Below are 26,524 nucleotides of genomic sequence, written 5' to 3'. Positions count from 1 at the left end.
TGCGTACATACAAGAGCATACATTTTTTAAAGGAAACCATTAAAGATAATGTTGATACCATGTAGCTTTAAAAATGCATATGCTGCAGGAGCCACGGTGTGCCACTCTACACACAAAACAGACCTCCTGACTGGGCAGATTGATCTGACATTTCAGCTCCTTTTTCCCCCACACCAAATCTACATGGTGCATATAGTGCTTTACGTGCTCACAGGATGTCCAGCTTTTCTTCTGTTTATGTCCCCTTTAATGTAAAGATGTGCTTTAGCATGGTATTATAGTCAATATACAATTGAACAACTCAAAGAAAAAAACATTTATTACTCAAAAGCACAGAGTGAGAGAGAGAGAGAGAGAGAGAGAGAGGGAGAGCACTCATACAGCTAACGACAGTAATTTCATAGCATAAGACACAATGAATATCATGCACATACTATATGTATATACCCTTAATCTCTGTTAACCTCTTTCTATACAAGTAAACATGTATATGTAAACAATTACATCAAATATCTCTACAATTTACAGATTAAATTCTGTTCAGTATCATGCAGTATCCGCAACGACATCATATGATCATGGATCAAAATATACCAAATATGTGTTACACAAAAATAGAAACATCTACATCAAATGCCAATATATTCTTTTTCATTGTATTTGTGTGGAGACTTAAAATACATCTGAGGTAGGGCTGAACGATTAATTGCATTTGCGATTTAATCGCGATATGATAGAACGCGATTTTCTAACCGCAACGTTCGCGATTAAAAACATGGTCTAAAAAAAAAAAAATAATAATAATTTTTTTTTTTTTTTTTTTTAAGATGGTACATTTTGCACACAGTGTTTAAAAAGTGCATGCCTTGTGTTTATTCTTACAATGACTTTCTTTAAATTACTTAAATGCACAGTAGCAAAGCCACCGATTTGTTGTTCTTGATTCTGTAATGAGCAGTTAAATACAAATGTAAAATGTGGGAAATAATATTTTACACTAAATGTATCTAATATTGTGTTGGTCATATTTAAATCATACATTACGATTTGTTGGGATTTTTTTTTTTAAATCGCATATTAAATCGCAATCGCAATTTTTGGAGAAAAAAATCGCAATTAGATTATTTTCCCAAATCGTTCAGCCCTAATCTGAGGTACAGTATTCCTTCAAGCATGTCTGACATTATTAAATAGAATAGACGGAAGAGAGAGACAGAAAGAGAGGGGAGAGAGAAAGAAATTGGAGAACAGACCAGAAAAGACAGCAGAGGGATTTTGGAGTAGGGAATTGAGGACAGTATTGGACGCTTACTCTTTCTATCCCCACAGGAAACCTGCAGGTTTATCACATTTTCTGCAGACAGGACATTGCACAGATGTGTGGCTACTGTGCGTTTACACAATGAGGAACAGCTCACAAATAGATAATTCTCACCAACAATTTCACACAGAACAAAGATTTTTGCACTAAAAGAGTTTGCCACTTTTGAGAACTTACAAATATCACAACAACGACAAACACATGTGAACCTTTCTCTTCACGGTACAGCAATAATGGTAATCTAAGACTTTACAGTTTTGCAGTCACCAGAAATACTTAACTGCTCTAAAAAATGTGTCATACTTTTCCTGAGATGCCAGAAAAAAGAAATCCACTAATTTCCGATCATAAACCGTGTCCTGGAAATGAGCTAGCTAATGCTATAATTATGATTGAAAATATGCAACATTATTATATGCGTCCCCACAGGGATTTGAAATGAGGTAGGCAAACTGGCAGTTGATCTGTGACCACAGAGTCAATAAAAGTGGCCCTCAAGTCTGTAACTGCAATCCGGAGACAGAGTGATAAGACAGAAAGACTATGATTAAATGTGGAGTTACCAGTAACCATAAAGAAATCCCTCCATAATCCATTTGCATTCATTTGCATCACTAATGTATTTAAAGTTTGTAGCTCGCTTGCATGCTTGCAGCCACAACATACTCTGCTCTGAAGTAATGTAAGTGCTGGTGATGTTTTATGTTGACAGAATATTTTTCTAGTGGGGTCACAGAAGTGCAGCTGCTCTCCAAACCACCGGAGGCTTCAGAGGTAAGATTGATTTTTTTTGGTCCTCAAAAATACCATTGTCAATAACTTGCGTAAGATGTGCAAATGAACTGCCTAACAGGGGCTCTACTGCCTCACAGCGTGCAAGCAGAATTTTAATATGAAGTAACTCCATATTTTATTCTTTCAAATTGGATGAGAACTTGAAGTTGAAGTAGAGTTTCAATGTGACCATCTGTTGAAGCATACTGACACCACCACCTACATTCTAAAGAAAAATCAGCACGATCCATTCTGAACAACATTGCCAATATGGACAAGTAAACAAAACTGTGTTCCCATCCCATCACAATTTCTTGTATTATTCACAGCCTGGGACAGACAGCAGCTAATCTGTGAGGAGCTGTATGCAAATATTCTCTCAGACTTTGTCTCACCTCAAAAGTAGTAGGCCAAGGTTGCATTCAAAAGGAATCAGTATCCACTGTCTGGGCTTGACTGGTTTGGGTCTCCCGGCTCTGTGTTTTGGTAAACAGTGAGATAATTGTTATGTGGTTCCTGCTTCTTGCACTGCTGACCCTCGATTTTCTGGGGTCGGCGGCCAGCTGGACTACTCTGAGCGAGCTTCTTCATGCGGAAAGGGGATGGCGAGCACTTGAACGAGCCGGTCATTGTCGAGTTGTTTTCTGACTCGTTTAGCACCGCGGCTCCACCGCAGTAACGCTTCAGTCCCTTGCGGAAGTGGATGGTAAACAAACCGTACGTGATGGGGTCCAGACAGGCGTTGAAGAGTCCAAATATGAAGAGAATGTGCGTCAAGGAGTGTGACACCGTTTCCCCCATGTCATCGGGGAAAAACCAATACCACAGGCCCAGCAGGTAGTACGGGGTCCAGCATACGATGAAGGAGCTCACGATGGCGACGCTCATTTTTAACGCCCTCATACGTGCCTTTGGGATGTAGCTGTTGGAGCGCCTGAGATGAACCTCGTTGGAGGACACTAGAAAAGAGACAGAATGTTTTTATGGAGTAAATTCAAGGCAGTCATACTGAGTGTTAAAGACAAAATGTAAAACACAGTGAAAGTGATCCAAATCATCATTTTGACTAGGCTATCATATTTAAACACTGTAATCACCTCCCTGATAATAGATACTCCACCCTCTGCTTAAGTCATCCCATGAATGTAACTGTTACATGGAGATTTGATCTACACATGCAGCTTTAACCTACTGTTTCCCTTTGCTATTCGCCATATCTCCCGCAGGATGCGGGTGTAGCAGACGATCATGATGACCAGAGGAAGGAGGAAGAGACACACAAAGGTGAACATGTTGTAGAGGGTTTCCTCCCAGTGCCGGAGGAAGCTGCCATGGGTTGTGCACTGCGTGAAGTTTGATGGGAGGGAGATGGTGACGTTGTGAAAGATGAACATCTGTTGGGGAATACAGGGACCCATTAATTTCTTACCACAAGTGATTTCTGAGACACCATTTCAAAGTCATGACTCACTTTCCACGAGTGAAAGAGGTATACTTACCTGTGTCAAAGCGCTACAAAGAGCTTTTAGTGACAAAGGGGCAATTGTTAACTACAGTCGTGCATGTGCATATAAATGCCAATCGGACTGCATTCATATAGTGCTTTTCTACTCATAGAGCACTGAAAGCACTTTACAGATTAATGCAACATCTACCCATTCAACCTACGCCAACCTGCACATTTGGAGTGGTTGGGGGTTCCTTGTCGCAGTTCACTGCGACATAACAGTATGGTACATGACGTCAGTCATGGGTACAAATCGAAGCATTTATCTATTCACGCCTGAAAGGCCGCGAAATCTCGCTCCTGAGCCCGCCCCTCAGATGTCCATATCTTAGATTACGCATCAGATCTCTTCCTCTTTTGAAACTTCGCAAGACGGAGTGAACATCTCCGAGCATATCTCAAACGCTCTACCACAGTCAAAAGAGTTTTGTGTGCTTTTCGCTCTCTACGGGTTGGTGAGTTATCTGGGTTCCTTAACCCTCACTAGCTCAGGGCGCTACAAAATTCGTTGGCTCAACTTAATTTTGAAAGTAGTGGCTGCTATCCTGGCTGGCTAAGTCTCTGACTAGCCTGCTAGCTTGCTAACAACGTGTTCGTTGCAGATAGTGTGCTTGTGTTTTAACATTCTTCTCTACTTTCAGATTGAAAAAAGCCGCGCCAGTTCCCAGCTGCATCCCCTTCTTCGAGGAGGTGCACGAGGAACTGCAGGCGACATGGGCGATACCCTACTCGGGCCGGGCCCCGGTGCCGGGGTTCGCGCCCTACATGCAGCTCCACAGGGCTAAGGAGAGGGGCTACCTCTCCTTCCCTCAGGTGGAGGATGCAGTAGCGGGTTACCTCTCGCCCGCCTCCCCCACGTTGCGCCTCGGCCAGAAGCCTCTCCTGCCTACGCGGGTGCCCAGGCACCAGGCTCAGCTGGCAGAGAAGTCCTATTTGGCTCCAGGGCAGGCTGCCTGCACAACCAATACGGCTGCGCTGCTACAGAACTCCGTCGCGCGGCGGATCTGTCACTCAGACTGACTCGGTGCACATCACAGGCACTGGGGAGGGTGATGGGTGCCGCGGTGCACCGAGTCAGTCTGAGTGACAGATCCGCCGCGCGACGGAGTTCTGCCACAGACGGGTGATCTTTCCCCTAGCGACAAGGCAAGCTCAGTCAGGAGCTTTGCCTGGTAGCGCTGTAGCAGCGCAGCCGTATGGGTTGTGCAGGCAGCCTGCAGCACTCCGCTCGCCGCGGGCGAGGCAGAGGGAGACCTCAGGCTTTTCTGATCGTGACAGTCAGCCACTCGTCACACAGGGGGGAGCGGTGGAGCCCACACCTTCTCCACAGAAATCAGCCCCGTCGCTCACATGTGGAAATCATGTCCAGCACGGTAAGCAGGTTCTCACAAGCACCACAATCATATGTCCTAACTCCTGTCCCAGATGGCGCAGTGCCCATGCATGCTTGTGCGACTCACCCCGCGATGCACACAGTGCAATCGCACCCCCACATTTTTTCAAAAACATGAGGGGGCAACCCCAGATCTCGTCCTCCTCCCTAGGCGGAGTGGGTGTAGATCTAGGCTTAGACTCATTGACCATGAGCGGGTTAGTTCCCGACAAATTCAACTCAAAGCACAACCTGGCTGGTTGTGTGGCAAGTTGGCGCGCATGCGCAGTGTCACCATGGGTGCTAAAAACGATCACACGGGGTTACGAGCTGCAATTCGCCCGTCCCCCTCCGCCATTCAGCGGAGTGATACAATCTTCTACAGCCGTTACTTCCTCGTCCCCAAAAAGGACGGGAATTATCGGCCAATATTAGATCTACGTGTGTTAAACAAAGCACTCATGCCGCTACGGTTCAGAATGTTGACCCCACGCAGGCTTGTGCAGTTTATAAGGCCAAACGATTGGTTTATCACGATAGACTTAAAAGACGCTTATTTCCACGTTCCGATCCACCACAGACATCGGAGATATCTGAGGTTTGCGTTCGGAGGAATAGCGTACCAATTTAACGCACTCCCATTCGGCCTATCCCTAGCGTCGAGGGTATTCACAAAGTGCGTAGAGGCAGCCATCGCCCCATTACGTCTACGCGGCTTACGCGTATACAACTATTTGGACGACTGGTTAGTTGCTTCTCATTCAGAGGCTGCAGCGGTGCAGGACGGCCATCTAGTGGTGGCGCACCTGTATCTACTGGGCTTTGTGATAAACAGGGAAAAAAGCGTTCTGTGCCCAAAGCAGATTACGCATTTTCTAGGCATGATTCTAGACTCCACCTCCATGGAGGTCAGGCTGTCTCAAGAACGAATAAATTCCATCAAAACATGCGTGCGCCAGTTCCGACGGGGACAGTCAGTCTCGTCGCTGTGCTGCCAACGCCTGTTAGGAATGATGGCGTCAGCCGCCATAGCGCTCCCGTTGGGGATGTTGCGTATGTTGCGTATGCGGCCATTCCAAATATGGTACCTGTCTATGAAGCTCAACGCAGTCACAGACAGGCATCGCAGAGTAGTGGTGTCCTCCAGATGCAGGAAAGCCCTGGCGATCTGGAGAACCCCCTGGTTTCTCGCCGCGTCGGGCACTATGGGCATAGTGTCGCGTCGCGTGGTGGTGACCACAGACGCCTCCACCAAAGGCTGGGGGGCAGTCTGCGGAGGGAGAGGCGTGAACGGTCTCTGGTCTGTGACAGAGGCCGCGTCTCATATAAATGTGTTAGAGCTGCGAACAGTAGTCCTAGCTCTACAACACTTTCTGCCCAGACTGAGTGGTCAGCATGTACTAGTGAGGACGGACAACACTGCGACCTTGGCGTATATAAATCGCCAGGGCGGAGTGCGCTCCTAGTCACTACACCATTGGGCGACTCGCCTGCTCCTGTGGGCAGCGAGGCACGTCCTGTCCCTCAGGGCAGTTCATATACCAGGTCACCTCAACTACGGTGCGGACCTGTTATCGAGGGGCGATCCTCGAGCAGCAGACTGGTGCCTTCACCCACAAGTGATAAACTAGATCTGGGTGCGTTTTTTCAAGGCGCAGGTGGACCTGTTCGCGAACAGGCAGAACACCTGCTGCCCGCTCTGGTTCTCGCTAGGGGGCGACGATCCCCCACTAGGCATAGACGCGCTGGGCCACCAGTGGCCAGCTCTACCCCTATATGCTTTTCCCCCGATCCCGCTCCTCCAGCAGGTGCTGTGCAGGATTGCGGACGACGGCAGGGAATTGATATTGATAGCCCCCCACTGGCCAAATCAGCCGTGGGTGGCAGATCTAGTCAATATGTCAGTGCAGCAGCCTTGGGAGCTGCCTCTGCGGAGAGACCTCCTAACGCAGGCGCACAGGACAGTGTGGCATCCCCATCCGGAGTGGTGGCGTCTCAGAGCCTGGCACCTGAGAGGTGCAGGCTCATAGCGTCAGGCTTGTCAGATGCGGTGGTGGCTACAATACAGAGTGCCCGAGCTGTATCAACACGGGCTCTGTATACGCTGAAGTGGCGCAGTTTTGAGCGGTGGTGTGCTGCGCGTCAGCACGACCCCATTAACTGTGCGCTGGGCGTTATTTAGAATTCCTACAGCAGTTGTTTGATGAGGGGAAGGCGGCTTCCACTCTCAAAGTGTACATGGCTGCCATTTCAGCCTGCCACGCAGGCATTAATGGCAGTTTTCCTGGCAGTCACCCGCTAGCGTCACGCTTTATGGCGGGGGTGAGACGGCTCAGGGTGCCAGAGAGACACCTCATACCCTCTGCTAGTGGTGTTACGTGCTCTCACAGGGCCTCCGTTCGAGCCCCTGGAGACAGTAGACATAAAGTTTGTCTCTTTAAAGACTGCGCTGCTGCTGGCGTTAACGTCAGCAAAGCGCGTTGGTGACTTGCAAGCCCTGTCAGTCAGCCCATCGTGCCTTCAGTTCTCGATCGTTGGTGACAGAGTGTTTATGCGACCTAATGCTGCTTACACACCTAAAGTGGTGGTAACCCCATTCCGCAATCAGGTGATTGAATTAGCAGTTTTCTCGCCTCCTCCTTTTGCGTCAGCAGAGGAGGAACGTTTGAATAAGCTCTGTCCAGTGCGCGCTCTCCGCTGTTACGCAGACCGCACTAGAGCTTTCAGACAGTCAGATCAGATACAGTATTTGTGTGCTTTGGTGCACGTGCAAAAGGCAGACCTCTTTCAAAACCGAGCCTCTCCGGTTGGATAGTAGAGGCTATCGTGTTGTCTTATAAGAGCTTGTCTTTAGATCCCCCGGAGAAGTTGCATGCGCACTCTACGCGGGGGGTCTCGTCTTCCTGGGCCTTACTAAAGGGCGTCTCAGTGGAAGATATTTGCAAAGCTGCAAGCTGGAGTTCTCGCCACACTTTCATTAGATTCTATATGTTAGATGTGGCTGAACCTAGTTTTCTTCATAGCGTTCTGCGGGCAAGCGATCTCTGAATCCCCTGGCCTGAGAACGATGTATATGATAAGTGTGTTCATTGGTGTCTACATGTTATGTTGCACATGAAACATTTCAGGGTGGTTTCCTACAGGCGCAGGATCACGATCCTCGCCGCCTATGATAAAGGTTGCCCTGTTAATATGTTTACCGCCAGCGGCCGTATGAACCTCTATGAGGGCAAAGGCTTCAATAAGCTGGTGTGTGTGATTGGTTGCCACTGTATTATCACGCGGGAATGTATAGGGTCCCATACTGTTATGTCGCAGTGAACTGCGACAAGGAACGTCTCGGTTACGTACGTAACCTCGGTTCCTTGAGCAGGAACCAGACATAACAAAGTTGGCGTGTACAGTGTTACCTTGGATTGATTGTCTTGCTCAGTTTCTTTCTAAGGAAGAGATCTGATGCGTAATCTAAGATATGGACTCCTGAGGGGCGGGCTCAGGAGCGCGCATTGACAGATCTCGCGGCCTTTCAGGCGTGAATAGATAAATGCTTCGATTTGTACCCATGACTGACGTCATGTACCATACTGTTATGTCTGGTTCCTGCTCAAGGAACCGAGGTTACGTACGTAACCGAGACGTTCAGTGTGTTGCTCAAGGACACTTGGACACTCCGAACTAGCAACATTACGATTTCTAAACGACTCCTCTACATCTTGAACCACTATCGTCACCAAAAGTACAAGAATCTGCTCTCCAACTTCATAGAGTGAGCACTGTCAGCTGTGTAGATAAGTGAACAAGGCCAATTTTTCTTAGCATGGCAAAGCACCACCCAGGCTTTGCTGATTAGAGCAGACAGCAGCATGAGAACGAGGGTGATATTACTGAGACAATTGTGATTCTGACAAGAGAGTGCATGAGGCTTATGGAAGTCACAGTTGTTTACACACCCTCCAGGTTAGATTAGCTCATAGGAGTTCACTGATGGGTCATTCCATCATAGAAAAAATAAATGACTACGAGCAGATCTGCTCCCAGTAATTAAAGATGTCACAGATACGACTGCATTGTTCAGGTCACCATCATTACACACTTCCCAGAAAATGTTAATACGAGTGACATTTTAAAGGCCCAGCCCTTGATTATAATCTCTTACACTTTCTGTTGAATTCAGTGAAATTCTCCTCACATTCCTCTAACTATCCTTCCATGCTCAAAAAGGCCAGTGTTCGTGCATAGGCCTTTCAACAGAATCAAGGACTGTAACTTTAAGGCTGGATAAAGCTAAATGTACAACTAGATGTAATCAGTATAGGCTGGATTTCTTAGTGAATTTGAGTGGATTGTGTTTTACCTCACGTGTATGTTATTTATAAAAGCATCTGACAAATCAATAAATGTAAAGTAATGAGAGCACACTGTTACCTAGAAAGTACTGTTGCCCTAAAACCTGCGCATAACATGCCGCATTGCGGTTAACGTCACCCATTTCACAAGCGAGTGGTAAGTTCAAGTTGAGATAAAGTCTAGATGCCAGGCACCTACGACCTACAACAGAATAAGTTAAGAAAAGGAATATAATGGAAACCAAAGAAGTTCATTGCAATAAATTAGCTTCAACAATCCTGCAGTAATTTGATGTTAATAAAAGACCGTACCCTACATATTATGTATGTAGGGTACGGATATATATGCAATATATTGAGATTTGATCCACCAGTGTTCCAGTGTCCCAAGCCCAGAGGGCATGATCAAGCCCTGGAAGTGACAATGGGGATGTAACTGGTCTTGGCATGCACTAGCTTGTCCAGGATTGGCCCGATAATGGAAACACGGCTATTGATGCTCTCTGCTCTCTGCACTTTCAATAGACAGGGTGGTCACACTTATTCTCAATGGCTATTCCTAACATGCTCTCGCTTGGTTTGTATTCTGTCTTACTTGTAAATTGCATTTGTATTAAAGCATCTGCCAAACAAATACATGTAAAAAGTAACATACACACAAAACTAAATACAAATCCTCAGAAGCACATAATTTCAATGTCCAGTATCCATCAAAACTGGTTAATTTAAGAAGATTTGATCAGTGCTTTAGTTGTTGGTGTAGTCTGACGTTACCTTAGTTAGCTTGCTGGTTTCAGACTAACTTTTGGATGGGTTAATCACGAATAATGAAAATGTATTCTTCATTTAATAAAGTTCATTGAAGTATCTGTTATTTGCCATTAATGTGGATGGATATTTAAAGGCTTCTCACAGTAAATTGGCATATGTGAGTAATTTAGATCAATTAATCACAAAGCATGTAATTGATAATATTAAATGTTTTAATTGCTTGTCAGCCCTAAAAATATAAAATGAAATGGTGTCATGTTATGTAATATAGGCCTACAGACAGGTGAAATGTTTCATCACTGCGAAAGAAAAAAAATATTTTAGAATATCTCTAGGTGGATGTTTAATAACATCCTGCATTACCACCTGTTAATATTACAACCCGTGCTTCATGTGGGCTATACATAGAAGTAGTAACACTTCAGCAGTTCTCTGTGAGACTGTGTTGATTCCAAGAGTTTTTGGAGTAGAAATTCCCAAATGCCATGCTGTTAATTGCACTAACTGCAAATTGCCTGAATGTAGCCTAAGGGCGTGCTTTTAAGTTGTAAGTAAGTTGTTTTCTTTCAGTTGGCTTAATTTAAACAACTTGCCATCAGGATAAAGGATAAAGAGGATAAAGGATAAAGAGAAAGGATAAAGCGCTGTAAACGTCTTACACTTTAATTACTTATAGTTATTAGTAGTCACAGGTGTATGTAATTCAGTGTAGGTTTGGGAATGATCTCTGTTGTAATTCAGTGTAGGTTTGCACCATAGGAGACTAAAATGAGCCTAAAATGAGCCTGACAGGACACACCCTCAAGTGCACACAGACGGACATCCAGGGGATGGGTTGGCAAACAGAGACATTCACAGGTGTATGCATAAACACACACACACTCATACACCACACACATCCACTCTATGTGGCAGTGACCATGAGAGTGACATTAAGAGAATCAGCTTGAGTATTAAACACACCGAAACCCAACAGCACACACACACACACACACACACACACACACACACACACACACACACACATGTTCTCATCTTCTGTTCTGTTCTGTTTCTTTCAAACACACTGGCCTCTGATCGAAATTGGGGTCCACCAGGTGGAGCGAATTCTGAAAAGTGTGAGCTGGATGATCTTGCTAATGACAATGGGGACGTGCACTTTTGTGTCCGCTCAATAGGAAGACGCGGAAAAGAGATGCCTTTGTGTCATGAGGTGTTGCAGACAGATCAGAGACGGTCCTTGGGTGCCTCTGGTCTTGCAACTAGAGTTGGGCTGTCTGGCATGTCACTGGCACTCTAAGCAGAGACCATGGTTGTCTGCCTTCATTAAGGCCCTCTGTCTTGGCATAGACACGTATGCAAACACGCACACACACACACACACACACACACACACACACACACACACACACACACACACACACACACACACACACACAATAGAGCATGGATCGGGACGACTTTTTCTGTCCGAGCCCGACCCGCGTCCGACAGAGTAGTAACCGAGCCCGGCCCGAGTCCGACAGCCATTCAAATATTTTTTTCCGAACCCGAACCAAGCCCGACGGAATCAATTTCTCCACTGTTCATACTAGTGCCACATTTACATACGTTTTTTATGAATAGCCTGGCTTTATTAAACTCGGGCATCAACAGATAAATGCTCGCTCACACAAACAAGCGCTGTTAAACGTACAAGCGTGCATAAGAAGGCCAATAAGCATATTTAAATTAAAGGATTCACATTGCAAGAACGTGTTGTAAAATGGTGCGGCTCCTTTAAGAGCAGGAATTAACCGCGAAGTAAAAAACTAGTCTCCCCTGCAATCTCCAACTACGGTCAGAGACAGACAGCAGGAAAGGTTAACAAACGGAATGAAATAGCCCACACATTACACACGCCTTAATAAAACTCACGTTATATGCTAAACCAAAGGAGGCACAAGTCTTACCATTGAAGATCTTTTTTTTTCTTGAAAAACGATCTACATAGTCCAACCATCGAGGTTTAATCCATGTTGTTGTGGAGACAGAGGATTGCATCAATCATATTTCATTAAAACTTCACACTTCTTACATTGGACATATCCAACAGCCTAATTACAATTTGCATCGACTAGGCTACTAAGCAGAAATATCTCCATACAGTAGATTTCCCTTCGTTTAGCAGCCCCATCGTTTAAAACTCTCCAGATGACAGTTTCTCTTTAACGTGATGCCATTTTGCCACCTGTAGTTGCTTTGTCACAGCTAGGACCTAAGCAAATTCCCGCCACGGGAAGAAGGCTGTTATCCTAAATGTGATTTATTTTATTCTCAAAAACGAACTTCTGCATAATGTGAAACAGACACGTTGCCCTCACTATTTATTAAGATATTTTCAAATATGGAATGTTCAATGCATTATCGCGGTGATGTGTCCGAGCCCTATTATAATTTCTAAATATTTGTCCGAACCCGGCCTGACCCGTCGGGTCCCGACGGGTTCCGACGGGCTCGGGTCGGGTATCCATCCTCTAACACACACACACACAGCCACAACAAATTGAAAAATAACACATTTATAGAAGTGCATAGTGGGTGAAGTTCTGTGTGTGTGTGAGAGTGTGTGTTATTCTGTGTGTGTGTGGTGACAGATGAGACAGTGATTCTGATGCAGCGTTGTTAAAAACCTTCCTAACAGCTTTTAGTGCAAGCAACAATGTTACCTTACCAGAAAACAACCGATATAAACTTTCACCGCTTCAAGCCACCTATGCGCGTTATCGAATTATTTCTTGACTGTCACATGGAGGTATTATATATCACGGGCACTTTTCAAGCCATGAACATCCACCAATTCGCACAGATGACACACTACTATTTAGTACCTGTTGCCATCTGGTATGTGGTGCCTAATTGGCTTTTTGAGTAAATGGGATGACATTTTTTTTAAGATGTTGGTGGTCAATTTCGCACTTCCTGGGCTGAAGCATCTAGCATAGTGTTGGCCATTGAAAAATACTTTGAGTGGTACTTCCGCACTCTCTCCAGGTCTATGCGATACCTCCATGGGTAAACCCCAAAAGTCTTTGACTCAACTTTTTACAGAAAGGACGAGGAAGAATGCAAGAAGTATCCTGGTAGATAGCTCCTCTCTTCAGCCTGTCTGAGCTTTTGAACACTGGGAGGCACTATAGAGTTCCTCTGGCAACTAAAATGTATTTAAGAAGTCCTTTATCACAAGTGCCATCCATATTCTTCACTCTACAAAGTGACTGTTGAGATACAAGCCACATTGACAAGAACTGTGTGATCTTGTCTATGTTCTTGTTTTACTAAGTGCCTGTTTCTTATGTTGTTCCAGTATCTGGTGAACCGAAGACAATTTTCCACCCTGATGGACAATAAAGATACATTCTATTCTACAATGTAGAGCAGAAAAAATGACTAACATTCACAATCTATTTAGTTTGATTTAGCCTACATGTTGTGGTAGAGTGCACAAATCCCAGACACAGTAATTGTGCTTGAAAATAGAGTTTGTAATAAGTTTGGGTTGTTTCAGGGTGTTAAGTCTCCCATGTAATAGTGTTGTTTAAAAACCATTTCATTTTTTTCTTTCTAGTGCAATGCTTTCTGTTGTACCCTTAATTAAAAACATTATGATCAGACACTTTCTGTGTATCAATGGCATCCAAAGGTTAATTACAGGAGGGCTTCAGTAAACAAATATCCTAACTTGATGAGAACATGTTTACAGGACAGATCACCTGTCAACCTTAATTAATAAATCTGAACTGGTGGCACCTGCTCAAAAGTGAAAAGATCTGCCATCCATGACACATATTGTAGGCCTTTTTTTTTTGGAGGGGGTGTCAGTTTTCATCAAGTTGGTTCTTAATTCAGAACATCTTATTTGCAGAGATGAAAATCAGCGGAAAGAGAACTCTGATTCCGATTCAAGGATGGATGAGCACAGAATGAATCACCGGATTTATCAGCTGCTAATAGAGTCTGTGACATTAAGATGTGAGCGCTTTGGCGTGGTCTTTGCAAACCTTTCATATTCCTGCTCAATTATTTCCTCAGGCAATTTAAAATGCCCTTGAGCACACACCTGTAACAACAGACCTGTCTGCTATGAAATTAAGAGATTAGTTGAGAGCAAGAAGGTTAACAAACTAGCAATTTTTGCAAAGCATCACATCCATTTCTTTAGCATCTCAATGCCATATCGTTGATTAAAGGGGCCATATTATGAAAATTCCACTTTTTTAGTGCTTCTACACGTTCATTTGGGTATCTGGCGTGTCTACCAACCCAAAAACGCTGGGAAAAAACCATTGGCGATCTTTGTTATGGTTCCTGGATCTTTGTTATGGTCAGAAACGTCATGATTGAGTCTGCGAATGAGATTCACGTTTTATTGGCCTGTCACAAGACATTGGGAGGTTCCCTACATGGCCTTGGCCCACCCCCCACACTCATTACATATTTGCCAGAGCGCAAGCCATTATTGCAAAGCTCGGATATTCTTTGAATAGCTAGCTAGCTAGCAGCATGAAGCAAACTAAGTACTCAAGATGCGCTGTGGTGGGCTGGCCAGATCTCTACATCACGTTCCAGCCTCAGAAGACACAAGCGAAATGGATTGAATTCATATTTGAAGGCAATGTCCCTGAATGAACTTCAGGCGAGGGAAATGTAAGTATTTTTAAAAATAATTCTGTTACTTGCCCATTCAGTGTGGTGGTTAACGACGTTAGCATGTTGTAGGGGGACTAATTCAAACAGCGATTTATGAACCGTGTTATTTTAGTGGTGGTTAATTGATACAATCGTGGATAAGTGCTGTGTCTTATCTCCTGAGCAAGCAAGAGTGTCAATATGGGCTAACGAGTTGTAGCTAAAGCCCATAGAAAAGAGCTATACAGCTCGCTAGCTATTAGCACTCTAGCTTGCTCAGGAGAGTTTAGCTGCAGAGAGAAGACACAGCAATTATTCACGATTGTATCAATTGTACATCTAGGTTTCTTTGGCGTCTGTTGTCACGTCCAACAGCACAACATATCACGGGCATTTAGAACTTCGTGTGGGTTGTGGCCGTAAACAGCTCGCTAGCTATTAGATAGCTATTAGATTGCTCAAGGCAGTATCATAGCTAATAATACTAGTTGATAACCAACGGATAATAATGTATCGCTAAAATGTATGATTCCCGTTGTTAAGGTTAGAGAATTCTCGCACCAAAAAGGCATCATTCATAAACGACTTGATAAGCAGCTTAGACTCACCTGCAGTTACCAATACAGTTTGTCAAAGTGGGGCATTTGAGGGTTTTGTGTATAGTACAGCACAAGTTAAAAATACTGTTCACTGTATGATTATTTCATAATGATTTATGAGAAAAATGCCGGGTTGGTAGTATGCCAATGTTATTGTACCTACTTTTCTGTGTTGTGAAACTGATATTAGGTGTAATGGAATACAACATTTCTTCAAATGCTAGAGATGTATTGGCTTTTAGTTCATGTTTCATGCATTGCAGTGGCAAGGATAATGGTCAGTGAGATGACATTTTATTTACAGTATGGAGTATTTTCCTTTTATTACATTCAGGAAAAAACATGAATAACATTGCTGCTCTTGTGGTTAAGGAAGAACATCTGAACAGTGTCCTAGGCTACATCATGTGGCCTGTCAGACAGATCCTCCAAAGCACCATCTGGAGCAGAAGAGCAGGACCACCCAGATTCTCCGTCCCAGAAAGCCCCAAGACCTGCTAACCAAAGCTTCTGTACACCAAATACCTGTAACGTCTGAGCAAAGTAACTTGTATTTAGAGAATAAATGGTGACACACATCTATTGAGTCTTCCTTTGTTAACAGTATGGCTACTGATGGCACAAATTGTGATTTTGTAATCAATGTTTTTATTATAATTGGTATTTTTTGTATTTATTACCCATGTACTAGCGCGGTACATTTAATTACTATGTTTAAAAAGCTCTGTGGCATTCTTTGAAGCAAGTCTATAGAAACAGTTTTGGTATGTAACATGTCAACAGTTGACACATGCAAGATGAGCAGTAAGCAAAGTAAGACAGAGGGAAGATGAATTTATTGTATTTTCTTCCCCAGTTATATTTGTATTGCAGAAATCACTGATGACTCATATGCATAAAAACAAAACACCTTACTGCTATATTCCCCTTAGACAATAAGGCCGCATAGTCTGCTCTATAGATGTTGAATTGCATTCTGTAGTGAAGAACACATTCATCACACAGCTAAAAGTCCCGGATGATGCACGTTGGTTGGTTTGGAAGCTGCAGTAGTCTTCTTGTTACCTTGAATATTGAAAGTGTAAGTATCATGGAATATAAAACAAGATGACTGCATAATTACCATGTCATTCACAAATAATTTTACCTGTGGCATCTCCCTGCAGCATCCATTCTCAGGCTCTGTAGGCATTTGCTCACACTTGGCACAATTACGCCTGTATAGATAAAGGGTTTGAAAAAGTGACAACATTGCAGGTGAAGTGTATTTGAATGTTGTGTTATAATTACAGACACAAGTTGACAAATACAACGATATAATGAGAAAACAATGTTTGAACGCTAATAAATGGAGGTAAACACGTTACGTTATGTTCTACATCTGTGTTAGTGCCATTTTCCACATTGTAATTTAGACTCAGATTAAGATATTATTTTGTTTAGATTCATATTTAGTGATTGCTCATTATAATGATTGCATAATTGTATTTTATAGTTTTGCATTTCAGTTTAATATATGTTTAGTGTACATGCAATGCTTAGAATAACCAGATATGCATGGGACATAAGAGTTGCTTTGGAGTGCGCGTGGTAGTGAGCTACGACGTAGTCTGCTCGACATTGATGGAATGTATAAGAATTGCCATTTATTTCATTGTTCAGTATTCAGTAAGGACGGAGCGAAACACTGTTTTCTACCGTTGTTAAACGCACTAAACACGCGTAGAGACTCGTTCTTTCCGTCTAGAGTGGTTAAGTGAATGAATATGTTGAAAATAAATTCCTGATAACAAGAAGGGAACTTTAGCCACTACAACCTGCTTGGTCCATTACTGTTGTCAGATAACATTTTACTTTACAGCTGGAGCTTTACTCGTGTAGCAGGCATAATGGCGTTCCCGTTACTTGCATTTACATAAACACTTTTCACATACAGTAACTTACATAAACACACTGTATTTGTGACATACTCGTACATGCACACACTATTATCTAGCATTGCGATGTTCTCGTCACCGACTAGACCGTATGACCTTTGCCAAAGTAAAAACAAGTGAAGTGACAAAGTGTACTTACCATTCAGAAACGTCCTGTTGTACCCTAAATTCTCGAACTTGTTTGGGAGCCTCTTCTTGTTCAGGGTCTGAACAATCTCGTATCCAGTCGCCATATTTTACAAAACTAAACTTGGTAAGAATGAGTAGCTAAAAACTAAAAGGTTAGAATGATTAGCCCAAAACCGTAGAGGAGGGGGGAGGAGGGCGGGGGGAGGGGTTAGCTGGCTCATTAGCATAAGTGCTCAAAACAGCTCGCTGACAGAATGGCTGTGTTTGGCAGGGTAAAAAGGATGCCATTAATAATGATCCTTGTGGTATTTTGACCAAAATATGTTACAGACATTTCATTAAGACCCCAAGGAACCATATCAACTTGTGGTAAAATGGGCATACGATGGGTCCTTTAACAGAAAAAAAACGATTTTGCCTTTTGAGTAGTTAAATCTAGTGCCTCACTGCCCCAAACTTTGAATGTATGCTAGCTGACCTAATGTGTGCTTGTTCTCGCTGTCACTCAGTACTCACTCAGTGTGTATTCTAGGCAAGATATAGGCTAACGGTGTTTTCACTATGACATAATATCCACTGACCATACTGGTGTGACGATAACATGAATCTTTACTCAGGCCTACCTGTGGGACAGACAGGATCACACTCATGGTCCAGGCAATGATCAACATGATTTTGTTCTTCCTCTTGGCCTCACTGATCGCCAGCGGGTTCAGGATTGCAGACTGTCGGTCGAGGCTGATGACAACAGTAACAAAGGCGCAGGAGTACATCGCGACAAGTTTCATGAACATGAGGAATCTACAGGCAGCGTCACCAGCCAGCCACTGTACAGTGATGTTCCACACTGCGTCGACAGGCATCACGATGAATGTCACCAGCAGGTCCGCCACAGTTAGGTTTATAATCAGGATTCGGACATGGGACCTGCGCTTATTGTTGGTACTAGCCTCCCACAGTACGGCGAGGTTACAAACTGCTGACACAGCGCACAGAGCAAAGGTAATTATCACTCTGACTTTGGCTGCAGTGGAAAAAGTAGGCAGCTGTAAAAACGGGTCCGCCGCTACGCTGCTGTTGCACAGCGGGAATTCACAGCTGGTGTTCTGCAGGAGCTGGTGAAACATGGCTGTAGAGGTGTTTGAAGAACTGTCATTCATATCGGACGTTAAGGTGACGGAGTGTTGAAAGAGCTTTCTCCATTCGGGCAAGAACTTGATTATTCGACTGTTTAAAATGTTTGCCAATTTTTGGAGACAGATGTTGAGATATTTGCGAGCAGTTAAACCACCTAGAAAGGGAGGAAATTAAAATGAGAATGAGCACAGACAAATTGAGTTCAGAATCCAGACTCAGACCACGGGTAACTAGCTGATTTGACATGTTATCTGATTGGGCTCAAACTAACTCAGGTTTTTTTTAAAGGATAAACATACGTACGCAGATAAACATACGTACATGCAAAACACACGTTTAAAGGCTATGGCACAGGCCTAAAACGCCTCTTGTGAAAATCTGGACACAGATACACTGTCATGACATCGACAATTGTAACATTTATCAGCACCCTACACAAGGCTATATATCCTCAGAACGTCATAGCAGAGATTTTCTGGCGATGACATTGTACGACGCTGCATATTGCAAGTAAATGTCAAATTAATAGCCTGTGCAGAAAGACAACATTAATTAGGTGCGAGCATTACGCATAGACTCATGAGAGAGTACATTTTATACTTAAATTGAGGAAAAGCCATAGGCTAAAGAAATTTGCAGTGACGCCATTTCATATTTTGCGAAAACAAGTTTTTCATTCAGGTGGGAAGACAGACAAAACACAAAGTAAAATCACATTTCAATGGAAAACACAGCGTTACTGACCTGGTAGGTGAATCACCTCATGATCCCGATGAAAGGAGAAAAGTCCATTACCTTTGCTCGTGAATTAGGTTAAAGTAGTCAGCTAGACAATATATGTCAACAGGTTCAAAATACTCATATACGAGGTAAAATAGTTTCGCAAACTCGAGTATGGAAAATCTTAAAGACACCTGTTTTGAACTTGTGCGGCATAGGTGGGAAATTAAGACAAGCCCTTCTTATTTGTTCCTTTGTGTTACAATATAACACCTAAAAGGGAAATCAAAAGCCGGCAAATTATTACCCTGTGTCCGTGGACAATTTCATATTTTGGTGATGATCCGTGTTAAAGCGTTCAACTGAGCCAAATAGCAGAACAGCAGCTTTAGACGTAGTTGCATGCGAGTTAAGAGCGAAGATCACTTTATTCTACTACGGAAGATGTGGATTGATGAAGATGATGGAATGTGTTTCTTAAGTCCAGTTGCAGGAAAGATGTTATCCAAGTCTTTGAGCGCAAATAACCGAACCTTCATCTGCGGCATTCTGATTCATACCGTTGTACCCTCAGCGGACGTGAATGCCGGAGAATCCCTACGACGTTGTCGTCGTCCCCTCTATCTCTCTCACTCACTTTCTCTCTCACTCACTCTCCTTCTCTTTACGTGTCTCTCTATAGCTGTACTATATGCTGTCATCTTAGGCTATACTGATGGTGTAAAAACCCTTAAAATGTCATGACCAGAGCTTTTGGCTGAAGTGAGCAATGTGGAGTGGATTTCAACACGATCATTAACTTGGTTTAACAGAGTGCCTTTCTGATGTCACCTACCCAGAACCTTAGAGGTGGGGAAGCTCACAGAGATAAGTTATTTAACTAAATAAGCATCTCTGTTTTGGCTTCATCTGAAAACAATTGAATATCTATTTTAAGCATTCCTTTTGCTTATAATCCTCATGATGTTTATTTCATATTTGATATGGAAAATGTTTAAGCTGATCACTACAGAACACAGTTACATTTTAAATCATCTTGACATTTTTAAAAGCTGGTCCTGAAAATTGTATCTCTCCCCCACTGTTTCTTTCAAACACACTGGCCTCTGATCGAAATTGGGGTCCACCAGGTGGAGCGAATTCTGAAAAGTGTGAGCTGGATGATCTTGCTAATGACAATGGGGACGTGCACTTTTGTGTCCGCTCAATAGGAAGACGCGGAAAAGAGATGCCTTTGTGTCATGAGGTGTTGCAGACAGATCAGAGACGGTCCTTGGGTGCCTCTGGTCTTGCAACTAGAGTTGGGCTGTCTGGCATGTCACTGGCACTCTAAGCAGAGACCATGGTTGTCTGCCTTCATTAAGGCCCTCTGTCTTGGCATAGACACGTATGCAAACACGCACACACACACACACACACACACACACACACACACACACACACACACACACACACACACACACACACAATCACACAATCACACACATAAATATTCACACACACAGATAATCTTACAAAATTCACTGGGTCATTTGAAAAACCTGCACAATGAACGCGTTGCAGAGATAACACAGAAGAGGTACACCTGTGCTTGTGCAGAATTGCTTGCATATAATGAGGACTATAATAGGACTGAGCAATAAACATGAAACAAGAAGAGCAGATTAGTGTTTCTGTGATTGTCTGTGGAGCCACCCACTATGGTTATTTGTCTTATGTTATGAAACTTCTGCTCATTTAAAAATAAAAATATATTTTCTCTACCCAGTATTCCATTTATTGATCTTGTTTTTGTTTTGTACACACAGATATGCTACTGTGTGAAACTAACAAAAGTCTTGGACACATTTTAAACTCACTCCACCATTTAAGTGCTATATTATTAATTCAATCATTGACAGCATTTGCCAACACCTCGAAATGGAGATCACAAGAACATGAGATGCAAAAGACTTGGAGGAAAAACTCCCATGACCCTTTAGATGGAGAATAATTAAGAGTGTGAAAACTCCTCACCATACTTAAGTACACAGGAATTCATGATGTGCATAATGTCCAGACATCTCTCTTCACATATTTAATCAGTCATACCATCACCTCCTTGTCAATTACCTGCATTGTCTGGAAGGCAGTATCTTGTACCATGAGCAGAGACAAGATTCTGCCTTCCAGACAGGCGACATGCTGGCCTACAGGAATGCCTGCAAAGAACTACATCTAAGCGCGGGTACAAGCAGTGCATTGAGGGGCACTTTGAAAACAACAACCTCTGTAGTAGCCTCTGTAGCACAGATCAGCCATGACGCTGCCCTCCCCCATTGCCCTGAACCAGTGCTTTGTACGCTTCGACAAATAAACAAGGGGAGAGAGAGCGCCACCAGGTGAGATCCACTCTGATGAAAACAGACGTCACCAAAGCAGCAGGACGGGGTGGTTTCAGGACGCAAACTGAATGTGTGCTCTGACCAACTAGCAGGAGTGTTTACCAGCATCTTTAATCTCTCCCTACCACAGGCTGTAGAGGCACATCCTCTTTGATGACCTTTCATTAAAAAAAAGCCAGTACTTGTATGCAAAGCATCTTCACCTTTCTCTGGCAACTCACTACTTCAGCCAAGCAGGGGCACAGTGGTGGGAGTAAGTTCAGACCGCTTCGAATCCAGGATAATCAACAATGTGCCCCCAGGGCACCTCCAATGCTCAAGTATCTTCATACAGACATGCAGTAGTGATAGCATTTTATCTGAAAGGAGACTGGAACATGTTTTTGAAGATGCTTTGCCAATTATAAGTCATCTGAAAAGTGTGTGCTGTCATGTTGCATTACTATATAATAATATAATTATATATAATATATATATATATATATATATATAAATACTATGAGGCTTGCCATAATGCCTCTGTCATGTGTAGGGGGGAATCATTATATCTCCAAGTTCTAATATTCTAATGTTAGAAGTTGTACATAGTGTTGAAGGGAAAATATATGTGGAACTTCCAACTTCAACAAGGGTATACTGAATATATCAAGACACATTTTGAAGTTTGGGTGTGGGTAGCATAGCCATGTTCTTTCACTGTTGCAAAGTTTGATAGTCAACCTTAGTTCAGGTTCAGGGTTGGTGCTATCCTTTACAAAAATGCACTCACATGATATTGCAGTGTAACTGTGAGGACCAAGAGGATTAGATTTCCTGGCATCCAAAAGTAAGATAACAAAAACAAACATTTTTTTTTTAAACTCTAGATTTTTTAAAGGTTGTATCATTTTTGTGTAGATGTATTGTTAATTTAAGTAGATAGCAGATAATGACCGCTCCAGGCATATTCCACACAATTTTGAATCGTATGCTAAATATCCCCATCTACTCCTAAAAGCTCCAAGGATTTACATTCCAAGCTCTGAAAATCCTCTGCAAGAGGAGGCTCCTCAGGAACCATGAAAAAAAATGAAACACAAATGAATCAGAACGTATATCCCATTCTGTGACAGCAGTGTAAACAGACTGTTCAAATTGTCCTCCCAACCCTAGACCCACATATTTGGCAAACTATTGAAGGGTTCAAGGGAAGACGTGACACCAACACTGTATTATTCCTCGTCTTCACTTTGCCCAAAAAGAAACATAAAAACACATTCAGCTTTGGGGACATTATGAGGAGGTGTGAGACTAAGCATTAAGGAAACAGAGAGTTGGATCAGATCGCCCACGCTGGTAACATCGGTGGCCCTCATCTCAGGATCTCTCTCGCTTTTCCTTCTCACCAGACGGTGGTGGGAATCACTGTGGGAAACGTACAATCTCACTTTTTTCCTGACTGCCTGCTCTGGTTCACCAGGCAGTGTGTGATGGGGATTATGGGAGGGATTATCTTCCAGAGAAAATTGTGGAAGAGAGGCTGGCTGCGTTGAAGTGGTGCTTCTGCCCCTGGCATATGAGCATAAAAATAACTTGCTTAACAAACATGTTGATGACAAAAGAATAAAAAAACTAATCTGAAAGATTTGCGTTCAACATATTCAGATATTTGCCAAGAATAGTTTTGCTGCCCTACTGCTTCCCTGAATGTTTCCCCACCACTAGCCCCTCCTGAACCACTCGGGGGAGGAACAGATATGACCATGATTTGGCAGAGTTCTCGATCACACGTCTGGATACACTCCTAGCACTTGATTCACTTGCGTCTTCTTGTAGATATATACAGCATTTACTAATATGTGGTTTTATATGCATGCGTTCCTGCTCAGGTATTTTGAGTCATTTCACCGTATCCTTTAAGTTGTTTGAGCGGAATTAGACGTTCTCACATGCACATTCACATGCACATTCAATAATTCAGAGAAGACTTTGATGCAATCTGGAGAAATTTCTGTGCAGCCTGTAGTGACTAGCTGGCTGTAGATTCTGTGTTGTAAAGGCAGTTAATGTGATAGGGAACTAAAGTTTCAAAGGAGATTATTGAAATGATAAAAAAAAGAAATTCACTCATCCTGTCCAAAGAAAAAGGTCCCCAAAGCTCATAGTTTTCATATCATTCAGGAATGCTTTGTAGAGTCCTGGGGATTTTTCAGATAAATGGTGGAAGAGCACTTTGAAAAGCACAATTCAAAATAGACTGTGATATTTTCATTCTTTCTTCAAGGGCTTTGGCTTATAAGGGTAATTCAACATACACAAAATAGGAAACAGCTCCACAAAATCTAAAAAATGTTCTAGGAAGGACCACTTGTCTACGCATGGGGGGACAACAGTACATTGGCATTAAAGGTACAGAGTGTAGTTTGTAGTGGCATTTAGAAGTGAGGTTGCTGAATTGCAACCAGGTGAATACCCTTCCCTTTACCAGCGTGTGTGAGTACCTACGGTGAATGTTTGATATATGCTACATGGAGAGGCTCAACAGGAAGTAGCCCATGATCCCTGCGGAGTGGCTCCATCGACTCATTTTACTGTCTATGGTCTATGCCCCTTGTCATGTGACACGGTAGCATCAAAACTGTGAAGGTTCTGGGTGAGTCTTTTGAAGGTGTGGAAATGATTAAGGACGATATAAAATAAATCACAAACAATGCAGAAATCCTGTTACTTAAATTTGTGTGAATTTATCAAAAAATGCAAGATTACAAAATCCTGGAGGGACTGTATAAGATAATATAAAATGACCATCCATCCTTAATCTTCCTTGTCTTGTATGTTGTATGGTATTGTGGTTCCATGCCCATCAACACAATTGATGTCATCATGGGCTCTCTGGAATGCATTATCTCTATGGAGACATACTCTGTCATCACCATGTGCAATTCAATGCAGGCTCTCCTAGCTAAACATGCATCAATGAGTACATTGATTCCCCACCAATTAGCTGCCGGATTGCAACCAGAGTGCTACCTCTTTATCCACAGTAAATCTACTTCCACGCCTAATAACAAGGGCACTCCAGCATGTAATTTCACAGTGCATTATCAAGTGGGCACCCTTATTTACCTGTGCATTGTTGCATTGCATTAGTCCCACAAGGCTCAAGGATGAGTCATAATGTCCTGGGTCCATGTTGTTGCCCACGTTAACGGATGTAGATAGATAGATAGATAGATAGATGGATGGATACTTTATTAATCCCGAGGGAAATTAAGGTCATCCAGTAGCTTATACACATATACACTTATACACCTCACCGACATACATACATAAATCACATATACATACACATAGGGAGAACATTTTCACACCGAGTGTTTCCAGATACAGGAAAGGGTCTGACCCTATTGTACAGAGTGCAATGATTTTGACAGTGTCGGTGTCCAGGAGGAAAAGTGATCTTGTGCTGCTGGTGTGGATAGTGCAGAAAAAAAAATATATATAATGTTCTTGTGCTTGTGAGGATGGGTAGTGCAAGATAGTGATCTTGTGCTTGTGTGTGTGTGTGTGTGTGTTTGGAAAGTGCAAAGAGCAAAGTGATAGTGCAGAATATGTAAGTGGTAAAGTCTGTGCATGGGGCTGAGATGAGATGAGAAGGGGAGGGCAGACTGAGGTAGACTCATGCAGAGAAGTCCATCTCCCTCACCCTCCCCTTCTGTGTGGCATTAAAAAGCTGGATGGCCCTGGGGACAAAGGACTTCCTCAGCCTGTCTGATGAGCATGACAGTGACAGGAGTCTGCCACTGAATGTGCTCCTCTGTCTGTTGAGAGTACTGTGTAGTGGATGGTCAGCAACCTACTCAGGGTCCTTCTCTCCGCCACTGTAGTGAGGCAATCCAGTTCAGTGCCAACAACAGCTCCCGCCTTCCTCACCAGCCTGTCCAGTCGCCTTGCATCCCTCTTCTTTATGCTGCCTCCCCAGCACACCACAGCATAGAAAAGGACGCTGGCAACAACAGACTGGTAAAACATGCGCAGGAGTTTGTTGCAGACATTGAAGGACCTCAGCCTCCTCATGAAGTAGAGTCGGCTCTGACCCTTTTTGTAGATTGCATCAACGTTGGCTGACCAGTCCAGTTTATTGTCCATATAAACACCTATTTGTAGGTGTTGACCACCTCCACACTGACCCCCTCGATGGAGACTGGTAGCAGAGGAGGCTGGGACCTCCTAAAGTCCACCACCATCTCCTTGGTCTTAGTGGCGTTCAGCTGCAGGTGGTTATTCCTACACCACTGCACAAAGTTATCCACCAGGCTCCTGTACTCACCCTCCTGTCCATCCCTGATACATCCCACAACAGCAGAGTCATCAGAGAACTTCTGGATGTGGCATGACTCCGTGTTGTAGGTGAAGTCAGATGTGTACAGGGTGAACAGGACTGGTGAGAGCACAGTCCCCTGTGGAGCACCAGTGCTGCACCACACAGTCTCAGAGACACAGTCCTTCAGTCTGACGAACTGTGGTCTCTCCGTCAGGTAGTCAGTGATCCAGGATACCAGGTGGACGTTCACACCCATCTGCAAGAGCTTGTCACTCAGTCTAAGGGGCGGAGGTAAACAACGCGGTGGAGGAGTTTGTGTTTACATACGGGATGCGTGGTGCCAGGACGCTGTGGTAGTATGCAGACATTGTTCACCACTGGCGGAGTTTATGATCATAAAGTGCCGTCCTTCCTATCTGCCGAGGGAATTTACTGCAGTTTTGCTAATCGCGGTATATATCCCTCCAACCTCCAGCAGCAGTGACAGGAATGCGGCACTTTGTGAACTATATCATGACATCAGCGAACAACAGACAGCACACCCAGATGGATTTAT

The 26,524-nt window shown here is 43.5% G+C and overlaps 1 protein-coding gene across 1 annotated transcript; it reads right to left on the bottom strand.

Annotated features, from left to right (window-relative positions):
• Positions 1 to 1,035: 1,035 nt before the first annotated feature.
• gnrhr4 (gonadotropin releasing hormone receptor 4) lies at positions 1,036 to 20,021 on the bottom strand. Its single transcript, XM_012833569.3, has 4 exons — positions 19,306 to 20,021; positions 18,048 to 18,715; positions 3,288 to 3,489; positions 1,036 to 3,054 (listed from the first exon to the last, which is right to left on the bottom strand). The coding sequence occupies exons 2-4, from the start codon at positions 18,582 to 18,584 to the stop codon at positions 2,528 to 2,530; spliced, it is 1,266 nt and encodes a 421-aa protein (XP_012689023.1). The 5' UTR covers positions 18,585 to 18,715; positions 19,306 to 20,021; the 3' UTR covers positions 1,036 to 2,527.
• Between the last annotated feature and the right edge of the window lie 6,503 nt (positions 20,022 to 26,524).

The sequence above is a fragment of the Clupea harengus genome, chromosome 3 (assembly GCF_900700415.2).
Source record: "Clupea harengus chromosome 3, Ch_v2.0.2, whole genome shotgun sequence".
NCBI lineage: Eukaryota > Metazoa > Chordata > Actinopteri > Clupeiformes > Clupeidae > Clupea > Clupea harengus.
Note: the sequence above shows the minus strand (reverse complement) of the source record. Positions and strands in the feature narration are given on the sequence as shown.

Excerpts from the sequence above, each read along its gene's own strand:
- gnrhr4 (XM_012833569.3), bottom strand. The coding sequence starts at position 18,584 with ATGAATGACAGTTCTTCAAACACCTCTACAGCCATGTTTCACCAGCTC. Across the intron at positions 3,490-18,047 it reads TGATCCTGTCTGTCCCACAG|ATGTTCATCTTTCACAACGT; the intron begins GTAGGCCTGAGT and ends ATTCCCCAACAG. Across the intron at positions 3,055-3,287 it reads GCGAATAGCAAAGGGAAACA|TGTCCTCCAACGAGGTTCAT; the intron begins GTAGGTTAAAGC and ends TCTCTTTTCTAG.